This window comes from Canis lupus, chromosome 24, assembly GCF_003254725.2.
Source record: "Canis lupus dingo isolate Sandy chromosome 24, ASM325472v2, whole genome shotgun sequence".
Classification (NCBI taxonomy): Eukaryota; Metazoa; Chordata; class Mammalia; order Carnivora; family Canidae; genus Canis; species Canis lupus.
In genome coordinates this window covers 31,617,417-31,640,798 of record NC_064266.1, presented here as the reverse complement: position 1 = coordinate 31,640,798, position 23,382 = coordinate 31,617,417, and the positions used below count along the sequence as shown (strand labels likewise).

General features: G+C 49.0%; 1 protein-coding gene across 6 annotated transcripts in view; it reads right to left on the bottom strand.

Annotated features, from left to right (window-relative positions):
* TOX2 (TOX high mobility group box family member 2) overlaps positions 1-23,382 on the bottom strand; it is a 139,253-nt gene that overhangs the window by 84,950 nt on the left and 30,921 nt on the right. For 4 of the 6 annotated variants that reach the window (XM_025470134.3, XM_035705402.2, XM_025470133.3 and 1 more), the window contains exon 2: positions 2,380-2,445. The exons of 1 other annotated variant lie outside the window; for it this stretch is intronic. In XM_025470134.3, the coding sequence (XP_025325919.3) occupies positions 2,380-2,445 (66 nt within the window). Of the gene's footprint in view, positions 1-2,379; positions 2,446-10,890; positions 10,916-23,382 lie in introns of those variants that run through there. One more of the 6 variants, XM_035705400.2, reaches the window with a different exon arrangement.

Sequence of the window (23,382 nt, the reverse complement as noted above, 5' to 3'; positions counted from 1 at the left end):
CCAGTTTCCCTTGACATGCTTCTTATGCAGCAAAAGCCAACTGGGACCTTGTAAGAAGTCTAGATTGTAATTGCTAAATCTGTTCCCATCAAGGCTGGCTCACGCCCCCAGGTATACTTAGCTGCAGGGAATCCTGATGTTTTCTTTATAAAGTGCTAAGTTAGAGAGACTCTTGAGTGACAGCACAAGAGAGTTGAAGGGACCCTTGGGGAATCCAATTGCCTCATTTCACTGCCAGGGAAACTGAAGTCCAGAGAAGAGAAGGGGCCATATGACCCATTATGCAAATCTTTCCTAAGCACCTTTTACATGCCAGGCTTTGTAACATACTGGAGGACACAGCAGTGAACAAGAGACCAGATCCTGCTCTCATGGAGGTCACAGTCTAGTGTGGAAATTAGATACTAACCAAGTTGTCACACAGATATAAGCAGGCCACTTCAAACAGTGACAAATGCCATGAATCAAAAGGACACGGTGCCATGAAAGAGAATCACGGGGAAGGGACCTAATTTGGATCTCAAGGTTACCAAAGCTCTCTGAGAAACGGACATTTAGCTGAAGCAAGTCGGTGGCAGGCTTGGGTGGGAATGGAGTGCTCCACATACAGCAAGGTAATGTGTGGAGCTCTGAGCCCCAGCTGTCCCCCTCCCTGGATGAGCCACTCAACATCCTCCAGACTCAGTTTCCCCATCTACAAAATGGGATCGATGGTAACCTACTACTTCTCAAGACTGGTGAAGATCAGCTGAAACAAGCACTGAGGAAAAGGCTTTGCAACTGTGAGGAGCCAGGCAGCAGGTGAGGGTGCTGCTGTGAACAGCTCATAGGGACCCTTACTTGCCCTGCGTCTCTCCAAAGGACTATGCTCCCCTGCCCAACCCTGGAGCATACACAGAGCCCTGTGAGCTCCACTTCCCCTTCTCATGGGAGTATTGTGCCAACAGGCCCCATTCGTGTTTGAGCCATACTGACTCCACTGCGCCATGGTTCTGAGAGCCAAGGCTCGGCATGTTAACAAAATGCACTTTAAACATTGTGAAAGGGCTCAGATGAGATGCTCAGGAGGAAACTCTGGTCTTTTGAGACAACCACATTTCCAAGCTGATTATGGACAATTAAATGATTTCAGTGGTCTCTTCCAAAATGAGCATTTCCAGGACCTGGAGTCTTGCCCACCAGAGTGTCTCTCAGGCTGGCATGAGTCAGAGCCATGCAAAGGCAGCTTGGCAGCAACATCATGATACTCACATGGTCACAGGCCAGAGAAGGGGCATGGACGGCATGGTGGCCCCAACATGAGCACCCCTGTAGTGGCAAAGGACGGGGGTGCAGTGCCCTGCAGCGGGCCTTGTGCACTGTACTGTGAACACAGTATCTTCCCTCACTGGCAGTGCGCCCCAGGGGCCACAGGCCCACGCCTTACTCATCTATGTCCACCACAGGACCTGTCACATAGGAGGGCACATAAATGTGTGTGAATGAACAGGGTTGTGATTCCCCAACTGGAAAATGTGGGTGCAGCCACCCAACTTGGGCTGCCACAACCTTCATGATGCACAGAGGATGGAGGTCAGCTCCGGGGCTTATCTTCCAGCTTCCCTCCAGTTCCCCAAGTCCCTGTGCACCCTGAACCACTGCCATCCTGCAGGCACCAACTTCTTACAGAACCATTCTCCAGGTTGCCAGAGCCTATGGTGAAGACCCTCCCCAGCATCCTGCCCTGCAGTGGAGGCTACTCCTGGCTGAAAGAAAGCTTAGCTTTTGGAGACCAGGCTCTCAGTGGAAATTCAGATTCCAGTTGGCTCCCAGAGGGCTAGGGAACAGGATAGCCTTGCCCAGGATGACTCAGTCTCTTTCACCACCTGGAAGGAGCACGCAGGAAGCCACTGCTCTCTTCCCTGTATGCCACATCCACAATCCCCACCCCACCCCCACTGGTACTAGACAGCTCTAGGTGGGCAGGAGAACTCTGCATGCCTTTGCATGGATGTGTGTACCTCCCTGTCAGTGTATATCCTATGGGTGCTATGTGGTGGCAAGAGGCACACAGGAGAGCATGTGACATCTCTCCTTGCTGCTGCTGAAAATTTCTCCTCTTGTGCATGGGGAATGGGGGCAACATATTTGGAGTTTTACCAAATTTTCAATGGTGCCCATTTTAAGTCAACCGTAGCCAGGTAGGTGATTTACAGAAAACACTATAGTCCCATTTGGATGTCTTTTTTAAAGGAGATACTTGATATTCTTGATCACCGTGAGAGAGGAGAGTCGTGGGCTGTGCCCCACTGCTCTGCACCATCCCAGGCCCGCCTTGAAGCACCTTAGCTCCAGCCAGCTCCAGGCTGGACCCCCACACAGGGAGGATGGAGCACCCACCTGGCTGGTCGATAGCAGCTCTGGGTTCCCGTCACTCATCCCCACGTAGGCACTGTCACCATCAAACTAGAACAGAGAAAGAGAGAGAAGCAGGTCTGAGTAAGATGTTTTCAAGAAGGCCCCAGGAGAAGCCTGAGGAGGTCAGAGTGCTGAATACACTGAGGAGAAAGGTCTGGGGGTGGCCTGGGAAGCAAAGCATGAGCCCAAGATGCCCAAATTGCATTTCAACAGGATTCCCTCTAGGGTGAAAGGAGCAGCCCCTGTTCTGTGGCCCCCGTGGGCCTGGATTAGCACCATTAATCACAAGATGAAGAGAGGAAAAACCTTTCTGCCCTTTATGCTTTGTCCACAGATGTGGCAGGTGATCCTTGTCAGATAGTGAGCTCCCCATTCCTGGAAGTATGCAAATATCTCTCTGGCCAAAATGATAGACTATCAGCTACAGCTGGAATTTCACATGATGGAGGGAGGCGGAGATCTTCAGACCCCTCAGGTCATGACACCTGCCCCAGACATGCCCTCCAGGTCTTAACCATCCTAAGAATCTTTGCTTCCGCACATTTGCCCCCTAGGCCATCCCTGGCCACAGGCAGTGAGGACTGTGGTAGAAACCATGCATAGAAACTACAATCCTGTGTTCTGACAAGCTGCCAACTCTGGATTCAGGAAGATCTCCCTGCAGGAGGAAGCAGGTGCCATAGGAGAAGTGTGGGCTTGGGGGCCACTGGCTTTTTCCCATGATGTGTATTATTGAGCTGGTGTCTGAACTTCTGAGGTTCCTCATCTGTTGAATGAGGATAATGACAGTGGTCCCCTCTCCATGAGGTATTGTACCAAACCATGTAAAGCATTTAGCTCATTTACAGTAAGTTCTCTTTCCTTGAAACAGGTGTCTTGGATCGGGTTCCTTAAATGCAGAGCCTGAGACCAGGACTCAAAGGCATGTGATTTTTCAGAAGTGCTCTTTAGGAAAATCTGTAAGGGAGAGAAGGAAGCAGGACAGGGCAGTGGAAGTAGCTAAGCAAAGACGTGGTCTCAGCTGGAGAGCCACTGCAGCCCGATTCCACGAGGAGCTGTGGGGCATGAACCACCCCGTGGAGTTCAGTCAGTCCCTGACTGTGGGCTCCCCTCAGGGGACAAGGGGAGGCATAACCTCTGAGCAGGGTGGCCCCCATCTGGCCAGGGACAGTTCCCCAGAGAACTGCATCAGCTGTGAGCCATTTGCAGCCAGTGCTCCTAGCAGATGGGAGATGGCTGTGTAGGCAAGGGATCTGGGAGGGGCCCCAATGGCAGTTGGCCATTTCATTTTAATTGAAATTTTAATTTTTTTATTAGGTTATATTCACATGGTCCAAAATTTCCAGAGCACAGAAAGCAACAGAGTGAGAAGTCTGTCCCACCTCACCTCCCAGCCAGCCATAGCTCCTCTCCGGAGGCTACCGCTGAGTCGACCAGCTTTATATCCTTTCAGAGATGGTCACATATATACATTTTTATAGTCGTTTCTTTCACATAAATGACAACATACTATACACCCTGTTTTGCACCTCATTTTTCTCCCAGCAACACATCTTGGGAAGTGTTTTATATCAGAATGTAATTCTGTCTTCCGGTACCTAGTATTCCACAGTATGGATGTAATAGATATATTTAACTAGTTGAGCTCACGGGCAATTGAGTTGTTTCTAGTCTTTCCCTATTTCAGCACTGTGTTGATGAATATGTTTGTACATCCATCATTCCGCATGGGTGTGAGTTTATCTGTGGGATTTGTTTATATAATCGCTGGTCCAGACATGTGTGCATTTGTAGTTTTGCTAGGCATCGCCAAGCACCTTCATGGAGGTTGTAAAAATCCCCCCTCCCCATGATCATGCACGAGATGTCAGCTCATCCAGACCCTCTTCACTCAAAGAGGCTTTCCTCAACAACCAGCTCAGATGCCAGCCTCCTACCTCTGCGGGCCCACCACTACCATCCTTCCTGATTCCCCTGCCCAGCTCTACCTTGCTCTTTGTTCCATAAACCCTTTTACCTGCTAACATTGTATATCACTTACTTATTTTACCATGCTCACTGCTTATAGAGGATTTCCCTTGAGGCTCCTGGAGGACAGAGATCTCAATCTCTCTGCCTCCCAAACACCTAGAATAGTGCCTGGCACAAAGCAGATAATCAATAATTGCTTTTTGAATGAATGAATGAATGAATGAATGAATGAAGCAAGCACGACACCATTCACATTATCTTTTACTAGGCCAGTCTTCCCATCAAGGCAATAATAGGATTAATGGCTATATCCAAATGCCTTGCCAGCAGAGGGATGGGATGAGTCCTTCAGTGACTGCTGGATTAACGAAAGAAAAGGTAGCACCATGCCTAGAGTCTGGGCACTGGCCCCGAAGGCAGGGGTCCATCCACCACATTGCACCTGAAGCTCATGTTTCAAGGCCCTGCTCAGAAACCACCTCCTCCAGGAGGCCTGCCATGCTCTTCACCTCCTCTGCCTATCCCTCTTACAACACAGACTGTCTCCACATCTGTCTCCTGCCCCAGAGCAACATGGAGGCTAGAACTGTGTCTTGGCCATCTCCAAACCTCCCACCACCTGGAAGAGGCTAGAATCAGAAGTGAGACTAGGAATGGGACAGGGTGGGGAGCTTAAACAAGAGCTCCTGGTTACTATCTGATGTGGCCATTTAATACTATGATAAAAGTAAAACCTTTTTAAAAACCACACATAATTTATAAGTATGTTCTATAAGAAAGAATGACTAGAAATGGAGGGGGACTTAGTTTAACCAGGTATCTGAAGCATTTTATAAGGCAATAGTAATCAAATAGTATGCTATAGGTTAAAAATATAGGAACATGTATCAAAGAAGCAGAGGGAAAGATGTTCCCCCAAAACCCATGTAACAGACCATTTATTAACTGCTGGCTAGAAGGGAAGCACCACAAAAGGAAGGACCCCTATCAGCTCTCCCCGCTGCACAGAGCAGGTACTCAACAAATATCTGGTGAATGAATGAATATGCCTGGCACTGAGTAAAATGCTTGCCATAAAAGATCTCATTTCATCCTCAAAACAACCCAGTGAAGCAGGTGTTATTTTCCCTGTTTAAAAGCAAGGAAACAGGTTGAGAGGATTAGCTGCTGCCCAAAATTGCACACATAGAGACAAGGCTGGGCTTCAGAGTGGGCTGCCTACTCCTTTGGTTTGGTCTTTCCCACTAGGCTGGAAGCTCCTTAAGAGTGGGGATCAAGGCTCTGCTGCACCCCACCCCACTACAGAACCAATCATTAGCCTGGGGCTGGCACATAATAGGTGTGTGGTAAATATGTGTTAGTGCTTCAGGGAGGGAGGCATTATCTGCGGTAAGCAGTGGGGGATGGCTCTGGGGATATGAGAGAAGAAAACTCTGGGTTTTTTTTTTTTTTAAGATTTTATTTATTTATTAGAGACACAGAGAGAGAGAGATTGAGAGAGAGAGAGGCAGAAACACAAGCAAAAGGAGAAGCAGGCTCCATGCAGGGAGCCTGACGTGGGACTCGATCCCAGGTCTCCAGGATCACACCCTGGGCTGAAGGCTGGAGCCAAACCGCTGAGCCACCGGGGCTGCCCAAACTCTGGGTTTTGATGTGTATACGCTGGGGGACACAAGGGAGTCGGTCAGTGGGACTCCCTGAGGTCACCAGAGCCTGCCTCTAGTGGGCTTATTCATTTATTCAAACAAGAAAAGCTGCCACACACTAGAATAAAGCTTGCTTCTTACTTTCAGCGAAGACCTGAGAAGTTGGCAGAGGTTCCCAAGGCCAGGCCGGATCAGCCTCTGACTGGTTACTCCCAGGTGTCTTGCACGGTGCCCTGGGAGCACACTGGGCTCGGGACCTGGCCCCTCAGTGGCCATGAACCCGAGGTGGTAGTGGGGGTCTGCTCTCTGCCCTATCTCTGCCCAGGGTTCCACCATATGAGAGCCCTTGGGGGAAAGAAGGAGAAAGGATGACCCCAAGGGTCCCAGGCTTCTCCTGGTTTGGCCCCCAGGGTCCTAATGCCTGGGCTTACCTCCTCAGCTCTTTTGGGGAGGTTGCTTTCCAGTGGAAAGAACTTGTAAGGCAAAAGGAGAAGTCACAAAGCAAAGCAGGGCCACCTCCACCTCCGTGTGCACAACCAAGATCACAAATCCCCACGTCTATACCCACCACACAGCGAATGCTGACTGTATACATGGACACACATGTATATGACAGATGCAATGTGCCCAAGCATGGTGACCATATATACACCACAAACCAGTGGGGGACCGTGTCATACACAACACAGCATTCAACGACAGCACTTAGTCACACATGTACCACAACACAAAGGCATCCACAGCACAAACATGAGTGTGCATGTGTCATAGACCCTTCACATGACTACTATGCAATGTCTACAGCACGCACACATGGAAAGGAAGGGATGGACAGATGTGTATAAAAATATACCCCTCATCTGCAACTACATGAATAGAACTCACCTAAATGTGCCCACAATTGTGAATGGCCTGAGCATGTAGAGACATACACAAGAACTTAAATTCTGTGCATATTTCACATCATATTTGGATCAGTTCCTCAGCCCAAACTATTTTTTTTCACACCACACAACCTTCTGCATGCTTTAAAATCAGGGGGTAAAATGCAGGGGAGACAACAGCCTAAGAATTTCCACGAAATGCCAGGAGAACATCCTCTTACCACTGACTGGAATAGATTAATTTTCCCCATTTCATATTCTAATTATAATTCCTTTTCCCATCGCCATCTTCAGTCCTCATTACAGCTGGAAGATTGTTCTGCAAAAGCCAGACCTTCATCTTCTCTTCCCAAGAGTTTTGTCATGGAAATGAGTTTTGGAATCTGAAAGAACCCACATTTTTTGCAAATATCGAACGTGTGGGGATAACCCTTTCATGACGGCCACCGGGACTCTGCTCACAGAGGCTTCAGAAGGGTCTATCTCTCCCTCGGTGCTGTGTAGTCCCCTTGGCAAGAGGGGCGACTGGGCCCCTATTCCAACAACCCTCTCAACTTAGGTCTTATCTTAATCTTTAAGGAAACTTAGCAAATAGGCAGCCAAGGTGAAAGGTGAGATGCCAGCTCCATCGGCATGTGTCTTAGCTGATCTACACCTTGGTTTCCTCATTTCTACGACCCACAGAGTCACTGATCCATCACAGGTGTAAATTAAATATCCGTGGGAAGGTGAGTGAATAGATGGGTGGATGAGTCATAGATGGTATAGCTCAGCGCAGTCTCATGGAAATATAAATCAAGTCACAAATGCAAGCTATGTATGTCATTTTAAATTTTCTAGTGGCCACAGTTGAAAAAGCAGATATAAACAAGTCAAGTTAATTTTAATGACATATTTTATTTAACCCAATATTTTTAGCATATTATGATTGCAACATGTAATCAACAGAAAAATTGTGAATGAGATGGTTTACAGTCCTTTTTTTTTTTTTGATACTGTCTTTGAAATCTGGTGTGTATTTCACATTACAGCACATCTCTTACTTTAGACTTAGCCACACTTCAAGTGTTCAAAAGTCACATGTGGGTGGTGGTTGACATAGTGAATAGAAAAGGAAATCACTGTAATGGGTAATATGAGTGGATGCATGGTGGGTAGGTGCATGGGTGGGATGGATGGATGGATGGATGACTGGATGCATGGATGATAAATACGTGGGTAGGGAAGATAAGTAGTTTGGAGGAATGAATGGGATAGGTGGGCCAGTATATAGATAAACAGATGATGACTCAGTGATTAGATAGCAGATTTAGAAGATGGGTGGGTGGGATGGATAGGATGGCTGGGTGCGAATGAAGAGATAGGTGGATGAGAAGATGACTGCAATGGTGGGTGAGATAAACAGATGAGTGGGATCCCTGGGTTGATAGAGTGTGTTACATGGGTGAGTGGGATGGATAGGTGGGTGGATAATTATATCTGGTATTTCTTTCTCACTCTATTCACACTTTCCCTGGATAATGTCATGCCTTCTTAGGGTTATAACATGTCACTGACTCTCCAATGCTCATCTTCAACTAAGTTATGTCCAAATTCCAATGTATAGCTTCTCCCTGGATATCTGTTCCATGAGCATCCCAAATTCCACACATCCACACTGAACTCATGACATGTGCATGGACCTCTTCTTCCTCCAGTGGTCTACCATCATGGTAGAAGATGTCACCTTCTACACAGGACACAGGTAATACCTCCAGGATGACTCTGGATCCCGTTGCCCCTACATCCCCCTAATCCAAACACCCACAGAGGCTTTGTCCTCAGCTCCCCTTCCCCCAAGTCCATCCTCTAGTGTGGCTATCACTAGTGATTCCTCAGTGCTCAGATCAAAACCCTGCAATGACACTACATCATTAGCCTTGGCATCCAGGACCCTCCATGACAACTAGCCCTGAGTCTCAGCTCCCATGTCATCCCTTAAGGTTGCAGGAGCCTCCAGTGCCCCTGCCTTTACACACACTGTCCCATCATCAGCCTGGAGGACCCTCTTTCCCCACTTTTCTACCCACTGAAATAGAACTGTCCCTGGGTCTTTTGTTCCTGGCTACGCAGTGCCCCCGTAGCAGTCTTGCCTGCTTCTGTACACCTGTATTCTTGGACCCAACCTTAAAACTTCCATCCCAAGTCGACCCTGGATTCAATTTAACTTCGTGTACTGTGATATACTGGGCTACAGTATGGATTCATGAATTAGAGTATTGATTCCACCAGTAACTAGTTGATTTGACCTTGGATTTAACCTATTATTGTTATTATGAACTAAACTCTTATCACCACATCAGCCACAACCCTCTCCATCAGAACCATAGGAAACATGGTCCTGATGGAGACAGTCACTGAGGCTGTCAGCTACCCCTTCAAATCTCTCCTCTCCCCCACATTGTTGACAGTATACCCATCCTGACCACTTTCCTTCTTCTGAAAAGGTGAAATATCTCAGTTCTGTCCATTCATCTTGACCCCACTCTTCTCATGTCTTCCCCTCATTCACTCTTACTCTCTGTCCTTAGGATCGAATTTCAATATGCAGAAGCAAAATAAACCAGTCCATTCCCTGGTATACCATGTACTAAACACTTACAATGCACCAAGGAATGCACCCCCAACCATTGGGAACTTATAATAAATAAAACTTGTCACAAGGCACAGAAACATAAAAGCAAAGGGATTCTGAGGTTACAGAGGGGGCAACAGTTGCTTACTGAACAATATCTAGAGAGTGTATACTATGTGCCCAACATCGTACTGACACAAGGTACACCATAATGATTATGACACAGTCCCTGCCCTCAAGGAGTGCCCAGTTCTATGGAGAAGCTTCAAGGAATAAAATGTTCCTATTCTCCACACCTGAGAGAGAAAGGCAGTTCACTGGCCATAGTCCTGAGATGGGAACAAGTAACTACAAAACCTGTTTGCAGCCCATCCCAATTGGTCAGTGACAGCTTTGCATTCACCCAGCCTAAGTGATCAATAACAGTCTAACTCCAATAGCCACATGTCCAGTCCCAGAACCTCCTGCTTCTCAAAGTCCCTCTACCCTAAGGGTCCATGCTTCCCCCCAAACCCACAAAGCTCAGCTCATGCTTGATTTGGAGAGACTAGCTTTGCAAAGTATAGCAATGAATTCAGCATTTCAGATATCAAATAATGGCTGCTTCTTTGACAAATGTGACAATGGCAGGAAAAATTATCACAGGGGAGTGGATGCAAAGAGGAGGGCCTCTTAAGAAAGGCTCCTGAAAAGGTAACTCGGGAGCCCCAGGATGGAGAACACACAGGAGTTGGCCAGGCAAAGAGCAGGGAACATGGTATCCAAGACTGCTACAAGCTCAGACCAGTGAGCACCTTCTGTATACCAGACCTCAGCCAAGAGCTGTGCCTGGACATCTCACTGGGACCCTCCCAGAAATCCCAACGTTACATGACTAGCCCCATTATAGAGATGAGCAAGGCAAGGCTCAGGGAGGCTGGAGAGCTTGCCCAAATCCATCCAGCCAGTTCTGAACCTGGCCTTGACTCCTGGTACCAAAGCAACAGTTGTTCTGTAGAATCTGCTTCCCTCTTCTCCTCCCTTGCCCAGAGACAAGATCAAAGACCAAGGATGCACAGCCCCCAGCACAGTCAGTGGCAGACACTGAGAACTGTACCTCACAGACATCTAAAGAGGAAACAATCAAAGCAGCATACACTGCGCCTGCCTACCCCCACGTCGGGCCGTGAGAACACTCCTTCTGCACAGATAAAACACGGCTCAAAAGCTAGAAGCAGCGAATGTGGCAGCTACGCGCTGGGCCCTGCCGAGAGTGCGGTTTTCTGTGGCGGTGTCACAGAGAGATGCACATCAGGACCAGGGAGAGGCGGAGGAGGGGCAGAGAGGCACTGCGCAGATGGAAGGGGGCCAGGGACAGAGCTGTCAGGCACAAACGCACCTACAAGAGGACGGTGGTACGGTGGTCACCAACACTGGCTCTGATGCCAGGCTCCCTAGGTCCAAATCTCAGCCTTGCTTTTCAAGTGGTGTGACGTTCTAAGTTCCTATTTCTCAGTTTCCTCACCTGGAAAATGGAGAGGACTATCACTTAGTCACTTAGATTGAATAAGTTAATATTCAGAAAGTACTCAGAACATCTGGTACACAGCATGCACTCGATAATTGTTAGCTATTACTTATGTTATTATTGAATCCTCACAACAACCCTGAGAGGTCACTAGGTCACTGTAACTACCTCTCTTCCATAGGTGAGGAAACCGAGTGGGCCTGCATGCAAACCTCTGAGATCTTACACATGGGAAAGACCCCTGATGAGGTCTACCTGCCCCAATCTACCTGCCATCTATAATTTGAAATAAAATGGTAAATTAAAATCTTCATAAGAGTCCAAGTGAGAGAGGATTTTTCCCATGATGATGACTTTCGTGCTTTGTTCCTAAATATCCAATATCAATTTCTCTCCAAAAAGAGTTTTTCTCTTTATTGGTGCACCTGCTTTACTGGGCATAATGCACATTTTTCTTCTACCCGCTGAGAAATCCAACAGTATGATTGGCCCAGAGAGGTTAGGGGATCTGCCCAAGGTCATACAGCAAGGATATGGCCAAGCTGAGTCTGCAGCCCAGGCTGCTGATCCCCCAAAGGCCTATACTGACCTCCCATCCCCACCATTTCCAAACTTTGTAAACCAGAGCAGGTGACCTCACAACTCTGCACCCAGAGCCTCATCTAGCAGTCAGAGGGAACAATGCCAGCCAGTGGGGCTGGGAGTAGGTCTTGTGAGTAAGCCCAGTGTTGTGGCTACTGCAGGACCCTCCTCCCCACTGCTGACAAGTGGGTGTGGATAGTACTGCCTGGTTTAGCCGTAAAATACTTTGAGACGTAGAGTGATCACTACAGCACCTATGGTGAAGTGCCACCAGGCACCTGCCTCCTCTAGGAGACAGGAGTCAGTGTCCCCATTTTACAGATGGGGAAGCAGAATCGTCTCAACTGGCTCCAACCATTCTCCTTCTAGACCTGTGCTGTCCAACATGGTAGCCATCAGCCACATTAGGCCACGGAGCACTGGAACACAGCTAGTCCAAATTAAGATGTGTATAAGTGTAAAATACACACTAGGTCTCAAAGACTTAGAATAACAGCAAAAGAATGTAAAATGCTTCATCAATATATTTATATTGATTACATGCCAAAGTGATACCATTTTGGATGTAGATATACATACATATAAATTTAACTAAAATATATTAGCAAAATTAATTTGACCTGTTTCTTTTTACTTTTTTAGATGTGGCTGCTAGAGAACTTAAAATTACATATGTGGTTTGCATTCCATTTCTACTGGACAGCACTGGTTGAGATGCAGTCCCGGGAAATAGAAGAATTCTCTGATAGATATGGGGAAACTGAGGCCCACAGAGGGGGAGTGACTTGTTTAAGGCAAGAGGCTGGTAAGGAGGCTCACCACTCATTCAATGAATGTTACTTGAGTTCTAGGTATTGGGATGAACAGAGAACAAAATGTGGAGGCATTTCCCAACCCAGGGGTGACATGGTGAGGATACGGTTGGTTCCTTACCGGCCAGGCCCCCATGGACCAGGGCAGCTGGACTCAGCACCAACCCTCATCTCCCCGCAGTGAGCTCTGATTACAGAGCTCAGGGAGTACAGAAAGGAAGACACACACTCCAGCCCAGAGCTCCCACTCCAGCCCAGAGCAGAACCACCTCAAAGACCCCTGGTGAATCCCACACAGGCCATTAGCCAGCTGCAGCGGCCAAGAGAGGCTGACGGGCAGGGTAGCCCAGTGCGCACAGCATGGCCTGGCAGTCCCGTGGCAGCTTACATACCGTCCGCACTACCACAGATTTATGGCAAAAATTATCCTCTCTCTCAGCTCCATTTAAAGCCATTTGGAGCTCGCTCCCATCCCCGATTATAAATCTAATTGCACATTCCAAACAGACAAGCGCTCATTAAGCTTTAATTATGCACATGTTGTTTTCAACAAACATTTTCATTTGGCCGCTGTGAGGGGGAATGTTTCCAAAGGGGCTGCAGACGCTGCCTGCGGCTGGAGGGAGCAGGCTGGGAAGTGGGTCAGGGTGTGGTCCAACGAGGCTGTCCAAGAGCAGGGCAAGGACCCCCGCAGGTCTGGATCGGACTCTGGTGGCCTTCCGCCGGGCTCCTGCGGCAGGAGATGTCAGCGTGAGTGCTCTCAGCTGGTCCCACCTGCACCCCTACTGTACCCACAGTGTCATCTCAGCTGGCACCAATGGGCCTCACCAGGGTGGGAGGAGGGAGGATAGGGACCTACATTCTCAGCTCAGAGCATAAGTCCTCCCCCACCAGGAGCTGGTGTCTTTAAAGCCTCCTGCTTGTCCCTCCTCCTACCCACCCCCCAAACTGCAGTGGAGTCGGCTTTCTCCAGCAGTGTTCCCTTCTCTCATCCGTTCACTCATTTACTCCACAACTATTTCCTGCACAGAGACCTGAACTGGCAAGGAGGGGCCAGAGTGGGTCAGGAAAGATGAGGCACTTGTCTGGTTCTGCCCAGGACCCTGTCCCTAGAGCCACATTCTGCCCACTGGGGAAAAGTCTTGGAAAGCATTTGTGAACCTGTCCCCAGCCAACCCAACTATCTTGGTGGCCTCCCGTCCCTCACTTGGGCTCCTCCCCTGCTCTGCCTTTCCAAGAGGTCTCAAACACCCATCCAGGTCTCAGCAGCTCTGCACTCCCCCCTCCTGCACCTCCGTCTCTTCCCTCTCTTTTTGTTTTTAATTTCTTTTTTTCTTCCCTCTCTTTGCAGTTACTTCCCACTCACTCCATGCTGCCTCCTCCAGGAAGCCCCCAATAGGACTAGCTGCCCCTCTGCTTGGGAGTACCATGAAAGCATTTATTGGACCATAACATCATACCCAACTGCTGCATGTCTGACTACTAAGACCAGCCTGTCCTACTATTTCCCCAAAGCACCATCTCCTCTGGGAGTGGGGGGAGGCCTCTGTGTACTGTGTGGCCTTCAACAACACCTTCCCCTCCCTGGGTCTCACTTTCCTCTTTTGTACATGAAGGGGTTTGAATGAGTGAGGCTCTCTGGGTCCTTTAGTCATTTGGTCAGGTGTTTGTTTGTTTGTTTTTTAAAGATTATTTATTTATTTATTTATTTATTTATTTAAAAAGAGAGAAAAAGCAGGGGGAGGGGAAAAGGGAGAGTGAGAGAGACACTCAAGCAGACTCTGGTGAGACTGGAGCCTGATGGGGAGCTCAATCCCACAACCCTGAGATCAAAACCTGAGTGAAACCAAGAGTCAGACTGGTTTCTGACTCTTAACTGACTGGGCCACCTAGGTGGCCCTGGTTGGTCAGTTTTAAGTTTTATGGTCTGTCTCAAAACTATACCTTCCTCTTCCTACCAGAGGAGGGTCCTGAAATCACCAACCTCTCCCCCCGCAAATGTTCTGCCAGGACCCTACAGAGCAGGGGAAGTTTGCCAACATCTGTGGTGCACAAATGGTACACACCCAGAGATGGGGGGACAGGGATGGTGCAGAAACCCCAAGGCTGCTCCTCAAAAAGCTTCTGGAAATGCAAGCAAGTGAAATAAACGTGTTTTAAAATGGATGTCAAGATCCATTCAGCCCCTGGTGGCTACCTGTGGGTTTAGGGTTTAGGGCAGGGTCCTGGGAACAGGCTCTGAGAATGAAGGTTGGAGGTTCGCTGGGGGGCACCACAGGAAAGGCGGGAGGCAGGAGGGGCAGAGGGACAAGTTGAGCTGTGATGCTGTCACATCAGAGGCAGCAGCCTGTCCACAGGACAGCTCTGGAGCGATGTCCCAGACTGAGGCAAGGAGCCACCGCATTCTCAAGTGGACCCAGGCTGGACCCACTGGACCTGGGCTGCCCCGGGGGTGGGTGATAACCTCGGGAAAGGCCACCTTCCTCCACCAAAGGCAACCCCCAGAGAGGGCAACGGCAGCTAACGTTCTCAATAGCTGCCAGAATGAGTGTATCCGTTGAGGAGGGCTCTGGGTGACTCACGAGAGCATCCACTACCACTATCATCATTTATTCATTTTAGCTGATTTGTGCAACATTTACGCAGTGCTTGCACAAGCCAGGGACTCCTTTAATTGTAAAGTTTAGCTCGTATCATCTTCTCAACAACCCCGAGGTAAGTCACTACTACTCAGGCTCCCATTTTACAGATGAGGAAACTGAGGTTAAGTCAGGTTAAGCAGCTTGCCCAAGGCCACATAGCTGGTAGGGGGCAGAGTCAGGACTCAAACACCCAGGAAGTGCCCCTAGGGGGTCGCGGCTCTGACGCCCAGGCTTCTCCGAGTCTGGCTTGGCCCTGCTACCCCGCGAAGGCACGGAGCTGTCCAATCCCAGCCGCTGTGGTCGGCCATCCAGAGCCTCAGGGCGCCAGTACTGCCAGGATTCGTGCTTGACAATTATCTATCCTCCGCGGTTGGGAATGAGTCCCAAAACCGATCCTTGCCAAAGACAATTAACCAAAGGCCACATGAGCGTGCGTCGGGTGAGACTGTGGCACGGGGCGGGGGGCGGGGTGAGCGAGTGCCTGAGACAATGAGCAGCAGATGATTTGGGAGATATTTTCTCCCAGCGCTACAAAACAAGCCCTCAATCATGCCACAAAGGGCTTGCATTGTTGGAAGGGAAATATGTCAACGACAGCGTTCAATCGTGGGACGGTTAAAAAGAAAGTGGGGGGGGGGTGAGAAAAAAATCGTTTGAAATAGTAATTTGACCTAGAAAGATTTTCTAGGTCACCTGAACCTGGCATTTAGGCATCTAACCCCAAAACCTAACACAGACGAAGTACCAAATTCACTTCCTTCTGTCAGTACCAGATAACACAGGAAATGATATTTGTAAACACTGCTGCTATATTTTCAAGTGCTGTCTTAAAACCAGCCTTTGGACTGGGAAGCAGAGAGAAACCTGGCTCGGCGCAGCCCTGGAAGCCCGCAGACCGGGACTCGCTCATGCCCAGTGTGGCCCTTGGCCAAGACAAGGACAGGGCCGGTCAGATCCTCGGGCTCCTCCTCATAAAACAGGAATGGGATGGGCAGGCTGGGAGCGTCGCAGCGTGAGGGCACACCAAGCTGCTGCGCTAGGAAGGCTGGATTTCTACCCATCCTCACCCTTCTGCTCTTGACAATCAACCCCTATGCCCCAAGTCTGGGCTATCCCTGAGGACCCCGCAGGCACAGGGGCCAGGAAGGCAAAGAGGAACCTCTGTCCCAACAGACCTTAGCTCCCCAGAAATCAGAGAGAGAGAGAGAGAGCAGCCTGCACTGAGGCACAGCACAGGCCAGTGAGTTCTTCTACTTCATCTTCATTTTAGAGCCACCCAGGTTAAGATAAGTCAGGGACCTCAAAGACCCTATCATTATCCCACGGAGGAAACTGAGGCCTGGGCTGGTAGATGACCCATAGCTGCTAACAACAGCATGCTGGGGGTGACGACCACCATTGGGTCCCCTGAGCCTGTGCCTCAAAAAGAAGCCAGACTTAGCCTGCTTGCCATCAAAGCTGAAGGTCACAGGGAGCATCCTGCCCTCCCCAATCCCTGACCCAAGTATCTACAATGTACCCAGCCATGTGCCAGACCCTGAGGACTGGACACACAAACGATCCCCAGGGAACCTTGGGATCCAGAGGGAATCCAGGTGCCAGCACCGATGACACCAGGGGTGACAAGGCAATGAGGTAGAAATAAGCCAACTGAGAGCAACTGATGCACACCTGTTAGGTAGAAGGACTAGAGTGAGCAAAGGCCAGGCAGCTGGGAGGGTTAAAAACCCCAGGGTGTGTGTGCATGAGTGGTCGGGGCGCATGTATGAATCAGTGCATTTATGGGGCTGTGCTGAGTGGGCACGAGGAATCAACATTCATCGAACAAAACAGGGAGGGTTTGCAGCAATATTCCTAAAAGAAGAGTAACTAATGGAGGGGTGCCTAGTTTGGCCAGAGACTAAAACTTTCTGTGAAGACAGCAACCAAAGGAGTATGATAGTGATGTCAAGGGAGAACTTAATTTTTTATTTTTTAAAAAGAACTTATTAAAAAATTTAAAAAGTAAAAAGAACTTATTTATTTATTCATGAGAGACACAGAGAGAGGCAGAGACATAGGCAGAGGGAGAAGCAGGCTCCTTGCGGGGAGCCCGATGTGAGACTCGATCCCAGGACCCTGGGATCATGACCTGAGTCAAAGGCAGACACTCAACTACTGAACCACCCAGGCGTCCCTCAAGGGAGAACTTTAAATCAGTGCAGAGAAAGTGCAGAATTAGAGCCAACTCTGCATGAAAACATACGGTGAAGGAGGGCATTCACTATATGCCAGGTACCATGTCACATGATTTACACGGTATTTCCCTCAAGCTTTTGACGGAGATATGATCCTACTTTACACAGGAGAAAATTAATGGTACAATTCAAGCAACTGTTCAAAGGTCACACAGCTAGAAAGTGGCAAAGCCAAAATCTTAGCTCTGCCAAGGTTCACCCTGATAACAACTATTCTGTCTCTCCTTTTTGAAACAAAGAGACAAAAGTACAATTATTTAAAACCAGAATGGGGATAATAGGGTTATCCTGTTCCTATTTAGGAACACTTAACTAGATACTCACTGCAAGCCACCCACCAAAATGTACTCTAAACAGATTAAAGAGTTAAGTATAAAAAATCATGTTATAGGGAAATATCAGAAAAACAGAACAGAATGTTTATCAGATCTATGGCAGCAGGATAACTTCCTCAGCCCTTGAAGCAATCACAGAGGAAGGGAGATTGACAGATTCAAATATATATGCATTAATATCTTCTGTAGAAGGAAGCATAATAAAACCAAAATGAAAAGGACATCAGACTAAGAAAATATCAGCACCAACTATGAGACAGTTAATATATACGGTGTAGAAACATTTCAGTCAAATTAAAGAGACAGCAAGATACCGATAGACAAAAGGACACAGGACACAAACAGGAAAGTCACGCAAGAGGCAATCTACCAAGAAACAAATATACAGGCAAAATGTACACTTGAGTTGATGACGGGAGGAATGCACGTGAACCACACCTACTGTAAGGAAAGGGGTATTTCACGCCACTGCTGACAAGGAAAACCGTTTCCAGCCTACTGGAAAGCAATATGGCAGCCACTCCCAAGGCAGCCAGCCAGCTTGAAGCAGAGTAGATGGAAAACCCAAGACCTTGTCTCCTGCCTCAGGAGTCACCCCCTCACCACACTGCCCATCCTGTCGCAAGTGCACCCCGTCTTGCTTAAAATGGTCTTCTGTTCTGAGTGCTGGCAATGGTGCCAGCAATGGGTGGGACATGGTCTTCATCCTCCTGAGCTTGTGGTGTAGTGAGGGGGGCAGGACCAGGAATTATAACATGGGTGATGAGCGTACTGGGAGCCAGAGTTCGTGGGAGCCTACAGAAGGGCCACTGTAAAAAGACTTCACAGAGGAGAAGGCTTCTAAATAGACCTACCAGCAGGATGAGCATAATAGGCCAAGGATGAGAGAAGGCACCAGATGGAAGGGAGAGAGCATAAGAACAGCACTCTCCAAGACTGGGGGTGCTGGAGACGGGGCGCATTCACTGAGCAGGGAGGTAGCCAGAGCTGGAATGCAAGGCAAACAGGACCTTATCATGTGATGGGTTTCCAGGGCTATACGAGGGAGCTGAAGCCCAGAGTGCGAGCTGCATTTTAGAAGCTGGCCTCTGGCTTCGGGACAGGGAATGGGTTGGAAAAGGTAAGTATGAAGCCTGTCCAGGAAGCCAGGCAGATGCCACTGTGATGATTGGCAGGGGGGACCAGGAAGCAGGACTCTGAGCAGAGCCTGGGGAGAGAAGAAACATTTGATAAGGTAATAATAAGTAAGCCAATGTGGCAGTGATTCAAAAAGAGACATTTTATGTTGATGGCTAGAAAGGGAAGCGGGGCTCGAGCCAGAATAAAATCCCAGTGTGTTTTCCATACAGAACCAAGAGTCTCAGAGATGAATGAAAACTGCCAAGAGCAAGGGATCACCCAGGAGTCAGAAAGGGGGTGACTCACCCAGTTCACAAACCCTAATTTCCTCTCCTTGGTCACACACTTCCTTCTGATTTCTTTTTCTGATGATTCATAAGAAAAAAATTTCCCCTTTTAAATTCAAACCAGAAATGCTTGAGCACCTGAGTTCACCCTGCCCAAACCATAACCTCTGCCCCGAGCAAACAAAACCCAACCTAACCCCAGGCAGCCAGAGACACTGGCTGCCAAGAAACCGAGAGGAAACAAGAGGTTTCTGGCTCTGTGAGAGCTGTCAGAGGCCCCCCCCCAACCCTCCCATGCCCCAAGAGGGCTTTAGTGCCAGCTCACATACACAGGGGCAATCCTCTTAGCCAGAACTCATGAGATTTCAGAATTCAGAATCTGTTTGGATCTCTGTGTGAGAATCCCACAAATTACATTGTGCCTTTGGTAGGGGGTCCAGAGCAACCCCTGCAGTAAAACATATTCATATTTCTTCATTGAATCCTATGAATATTCACACAAGTGGGTTAAGTAAAAATTACGAAGAGCTTCGTGTCAGTTCAGATCAGGTTCTGTGGCCAAATGAGTTTGTGGCATATTCACAAACCGACATTTGGTGACGAGCTTTTTGGATTTCAGATAAGGGAGTTTAGAGCTGAATCAAGCACTGAGCACAAGATGGTAGGCCCCTGCTGAGAGACCATCCCTCTGTGTGCCCATTTTACAGAGGAGCAAAGTGAGAAAGGTAAAGGAAACTGTTCTGGGTCTCACAGCTATTAGGTGGCTGAGCTGGGACTTAAGCCCAACCCTGACATCTCTCCACGTGTATTCAGATTCTCTAGGCAGCTGAAATGCCAGACAGAGCATTTAGCATTATGGGGAATGTGGGTGGCACTGGGAGTGGGGTCAAGACCAGGTGGGGCAGGAATCATGATGCTCTTCCTCAGGGCAAGGGAGGCTGGTGTTTGTCTCCTCACACAGGCCCAGGAACATGCAGCCATCCAAGGCCACAGAGGCCCAGAGCTCTCCGCATCCTCTGCAGACACAGTCCCAGGCCCAGAGACCTCAGAGCCCACTGGGGGAGGCAGGCACCAAACATGCAAACACACAAACATGGCTACAGTTGTGATAAACGCTGTGAAGTACACAAGGGAACTACAGAGATAAAAGGTGGAGAGGAAGGACTCGAAAAGATCTCTCTCTAGAGGTGATAGTTAAATTGGGGGAGCCCTGCGGGGGAGAAGGAGCCTGCCACAAAGAAAGCCCTATGGGCAGAGGGATTACCAAGCGCAAAGTCCCTGGGGTCAGCAAGCAGAAAACTGCCACATGGGAGAGAAATAATGTGGCTAGAACACAGAGTAGGGACAAGGTTGAGACCAGAGTGGTCGGCAGGGGCCCAAGCATGTGAAACCCTGGGACCATAGTAGACATACGGATTTTATCCCAGATGGGAAGCTGTTGGCAAGTTCTTGCAAAGGAGTAACAGGTTCTGATTTACATTTTAGAAGATGACTCAGGCTTTCACATGGAGGATGGATTCTGTGGGACTCCTGTCCATGACTTTCAATTTTCTCATCTACATAATGGGTTCATGAGAAGCCTTATAAAAAGGACAAGCAAGGGTGAATGGCATATGGCTGACTTAGAACAAAGACTAGATTTTCCCACCTAATCACAAAGCAGGAGAAGCCAGTCCTAAATCATCCCGATTAAAATCCTTCAAAGGCTCCTAACCTCTTTCTCTTGGTTCCCTGGTCCTGTATGACCTGATTCCTGCCACTCTGTCCAGCCCCATCCCTCGTCATCTCCCACTGGACCTCTCCTCTCCTGCCAGCTGAACCACTCCCAGAATGTGCCAAGGCCCTTTCCCCAGAACACTAGTCTTGCTAGTCCTGCTAGCACTAGTCCCACTGGTCCTGCTTCATCTCCCCTTCCTTTCTACAAACATTTGATGAGCACCTACCCTGGGCCAGTCCTGTTTTGAACACTGAGAGCCTCAAAAAAGTGGCTGAGGACCCCTGTGTGAGCACACGTGTGTGTTCATGCATGTGTGTGCGCATGTAAAACAAGAATCCAAACACATCCAGCCTGACCCTCTTCTAATTGCTGGACTGGTTCTTATCCCCTCATGCATGCATTCATTTCCTGAAAGGATATTTATTAATTACCTAATAAATTAATTAGTTTATTAGGGGAAGAGACTAAGCCAGGCAAGTATGGGGAAGGGGGGGAAGGTGGAGAAACTTCCCGTGTAAAGGCCCTAAGGTGGGGCTAGGAGGGTGAAGACCAGTAGGGTGGGCAGAGCGAGCAAGGAGGTAGGGGGGTGGAAGAGAAACCAGAGAAGCAACAGAGGATGGAGTATCCCCCACAGATGGCACTGAGATTACTCTTCCCCAGAGAGAGGAAGCCAGCACTTTTTCCACAGCCTTATCTGATAGTTGTGGTCAGAGGAGCCAGTAAGGGCAGGCGTGAGGGCTGCAACAGCTCAACACATCCGAGGAGCCTCAGTGGGGCCTCAGAGCAGCTGACATCCGCTCGGCCTGCGGCTTCTTCCTGTGGCTTCTGCAACTCAGGTTGCCCCAATGGGTGCTATTTTTGCTTCCGTTTGAGGTTCTGTGCGCAGTACTGGGGGCCGCTGGGTCTGGCCCCTCTTTGGGTTTGCTCTGCTCAGAGTAAAGTAGAGGAGCCACTGAAATGTTCCAAGTGTCTTTGGGGACATTTACTGTCCAGCAGGTGTGAAAGAAGGGGAGATGGGTTTTATGTGTCCTCTTGTCCGTCCTCGTGACCCTCAAAGATCAGAGAGGTTAGATGGTTTATCCAGGGTAACACAGCCAAACCAAACCACAGGCTGAGGATTCTAATCCAGTCTGTCTGAAGGCCCTTAAATTTGCAAGGAGTTATTTGCATCTGCACGTAAATTACTGTTTTTCAAGCAGCTACTCTGTGCTATATGTCCTTCCAGAGAGCATGAGGATAAAGGTGCATCAGACCCTGCATCAGTCCCGCAGAGCATCACAGCACTGATGGGCTGGGTACAGGGAAGGGTCCCTGGCCCACACTGTTGGGGGTGGGAGGAGTGCAGGATCAGAGCAGGCTTCTGGAAAGCAGTGATGTCACAACTCTGTCTGCAAGAATGAGCAGGAGTTCAAGGGGGAAAGGAAACATTCTGGACAAAAAGGTCTGCATGTATAAAATCCAGAAGCACCACAGCGTGGTTAGTGGGGGAGGGGGCTTCAGGAAGCTGCTCAGCCGTGATGATTCCGCCTGGGAGGAAGGAGGCAGAAGCTAGCTTGCTGAATGCAAAAAATGAGATCAGACAGGTGCCCCAGCCCCCCAAGTGGCCACATTAAGGGTATCAGAACAGATCCAACAGGCTACAAGCAACCATCCAACAAAAGGCTTTCAGCAGGGGAGTGGCTCACAGAGAACTTGCCAGCTGTGTGTGGAGAGCAAACTCTACAAGGAAGGTGGAGACAAGGAGGCCTGAGCAGAGGCTCCTGTATCACCCAGGCGATCACCCAGGTACTAGTGAAGTGGGGAGGTGGGGTTGTACCCTGCAGGTGCAACCGTCAGGGAGTGAGGCAGAGAGAAGAGCCAGGGATGATATAAGCCAAGGAGTGGATAGTCACTGTGTTTACCAAGATGGGCATGACTAGGGAGGGTGTGTCTCGGGGTGGGGGCGGATGAGTCAAGACAAGGACCATTTAGAGCCACTGTCTCCTTGAGATGAAGCTTCTGGGGCAAAGATGTGCAAACCAAAGTGGCTTTTCTATACCACTGCCCCATTCATAAAAGGCTGCTGTTCCCATGGCCTCAATTGTTTCACACAGCAAGGTAGACCCAGAGAAGGTGAGTACATTGCCTAATGTCTCAGCCAAAAATCAAGAGAGGGAAGCCTGCAAATCCAGGCCCACCTGATTCCTGTATCAATGCCCATTTTGACAGATACTCAAAAGCAGGAGGTCCCCACCCCCACCCCCGCCACCCCATCCCAGGGCTGGGGGAAGCTGGAGAAATTACTTCCCATCTATGATATTTCAGGGCTTCAGCTGTGATCCACACATGTGAACACTTGCCAGGCCTCGTGGCTGGACCGAGACAGAGACTCCTGGACAGCCCTTGGGCCTCCTGCAATCACAGCAGGTGCCACAGAGGGAGGCCCAGCTATGCCCGAGATGCCTCCTCAGGAAACCTTGCATCCCTGCCTCTGCTCCCAATTTCATTAATTACTGGCTTGAGAATGCAGGAGGCAGCAGGAGGGAGAGAGTCCTCACGGGTGCCACTAATCACAGAAAGGAAATTAATTTCAAACATGAAGCTCATCCTTCACTGGAAGTTCCACATACGGCTCCAATTTCCAACATGGAAT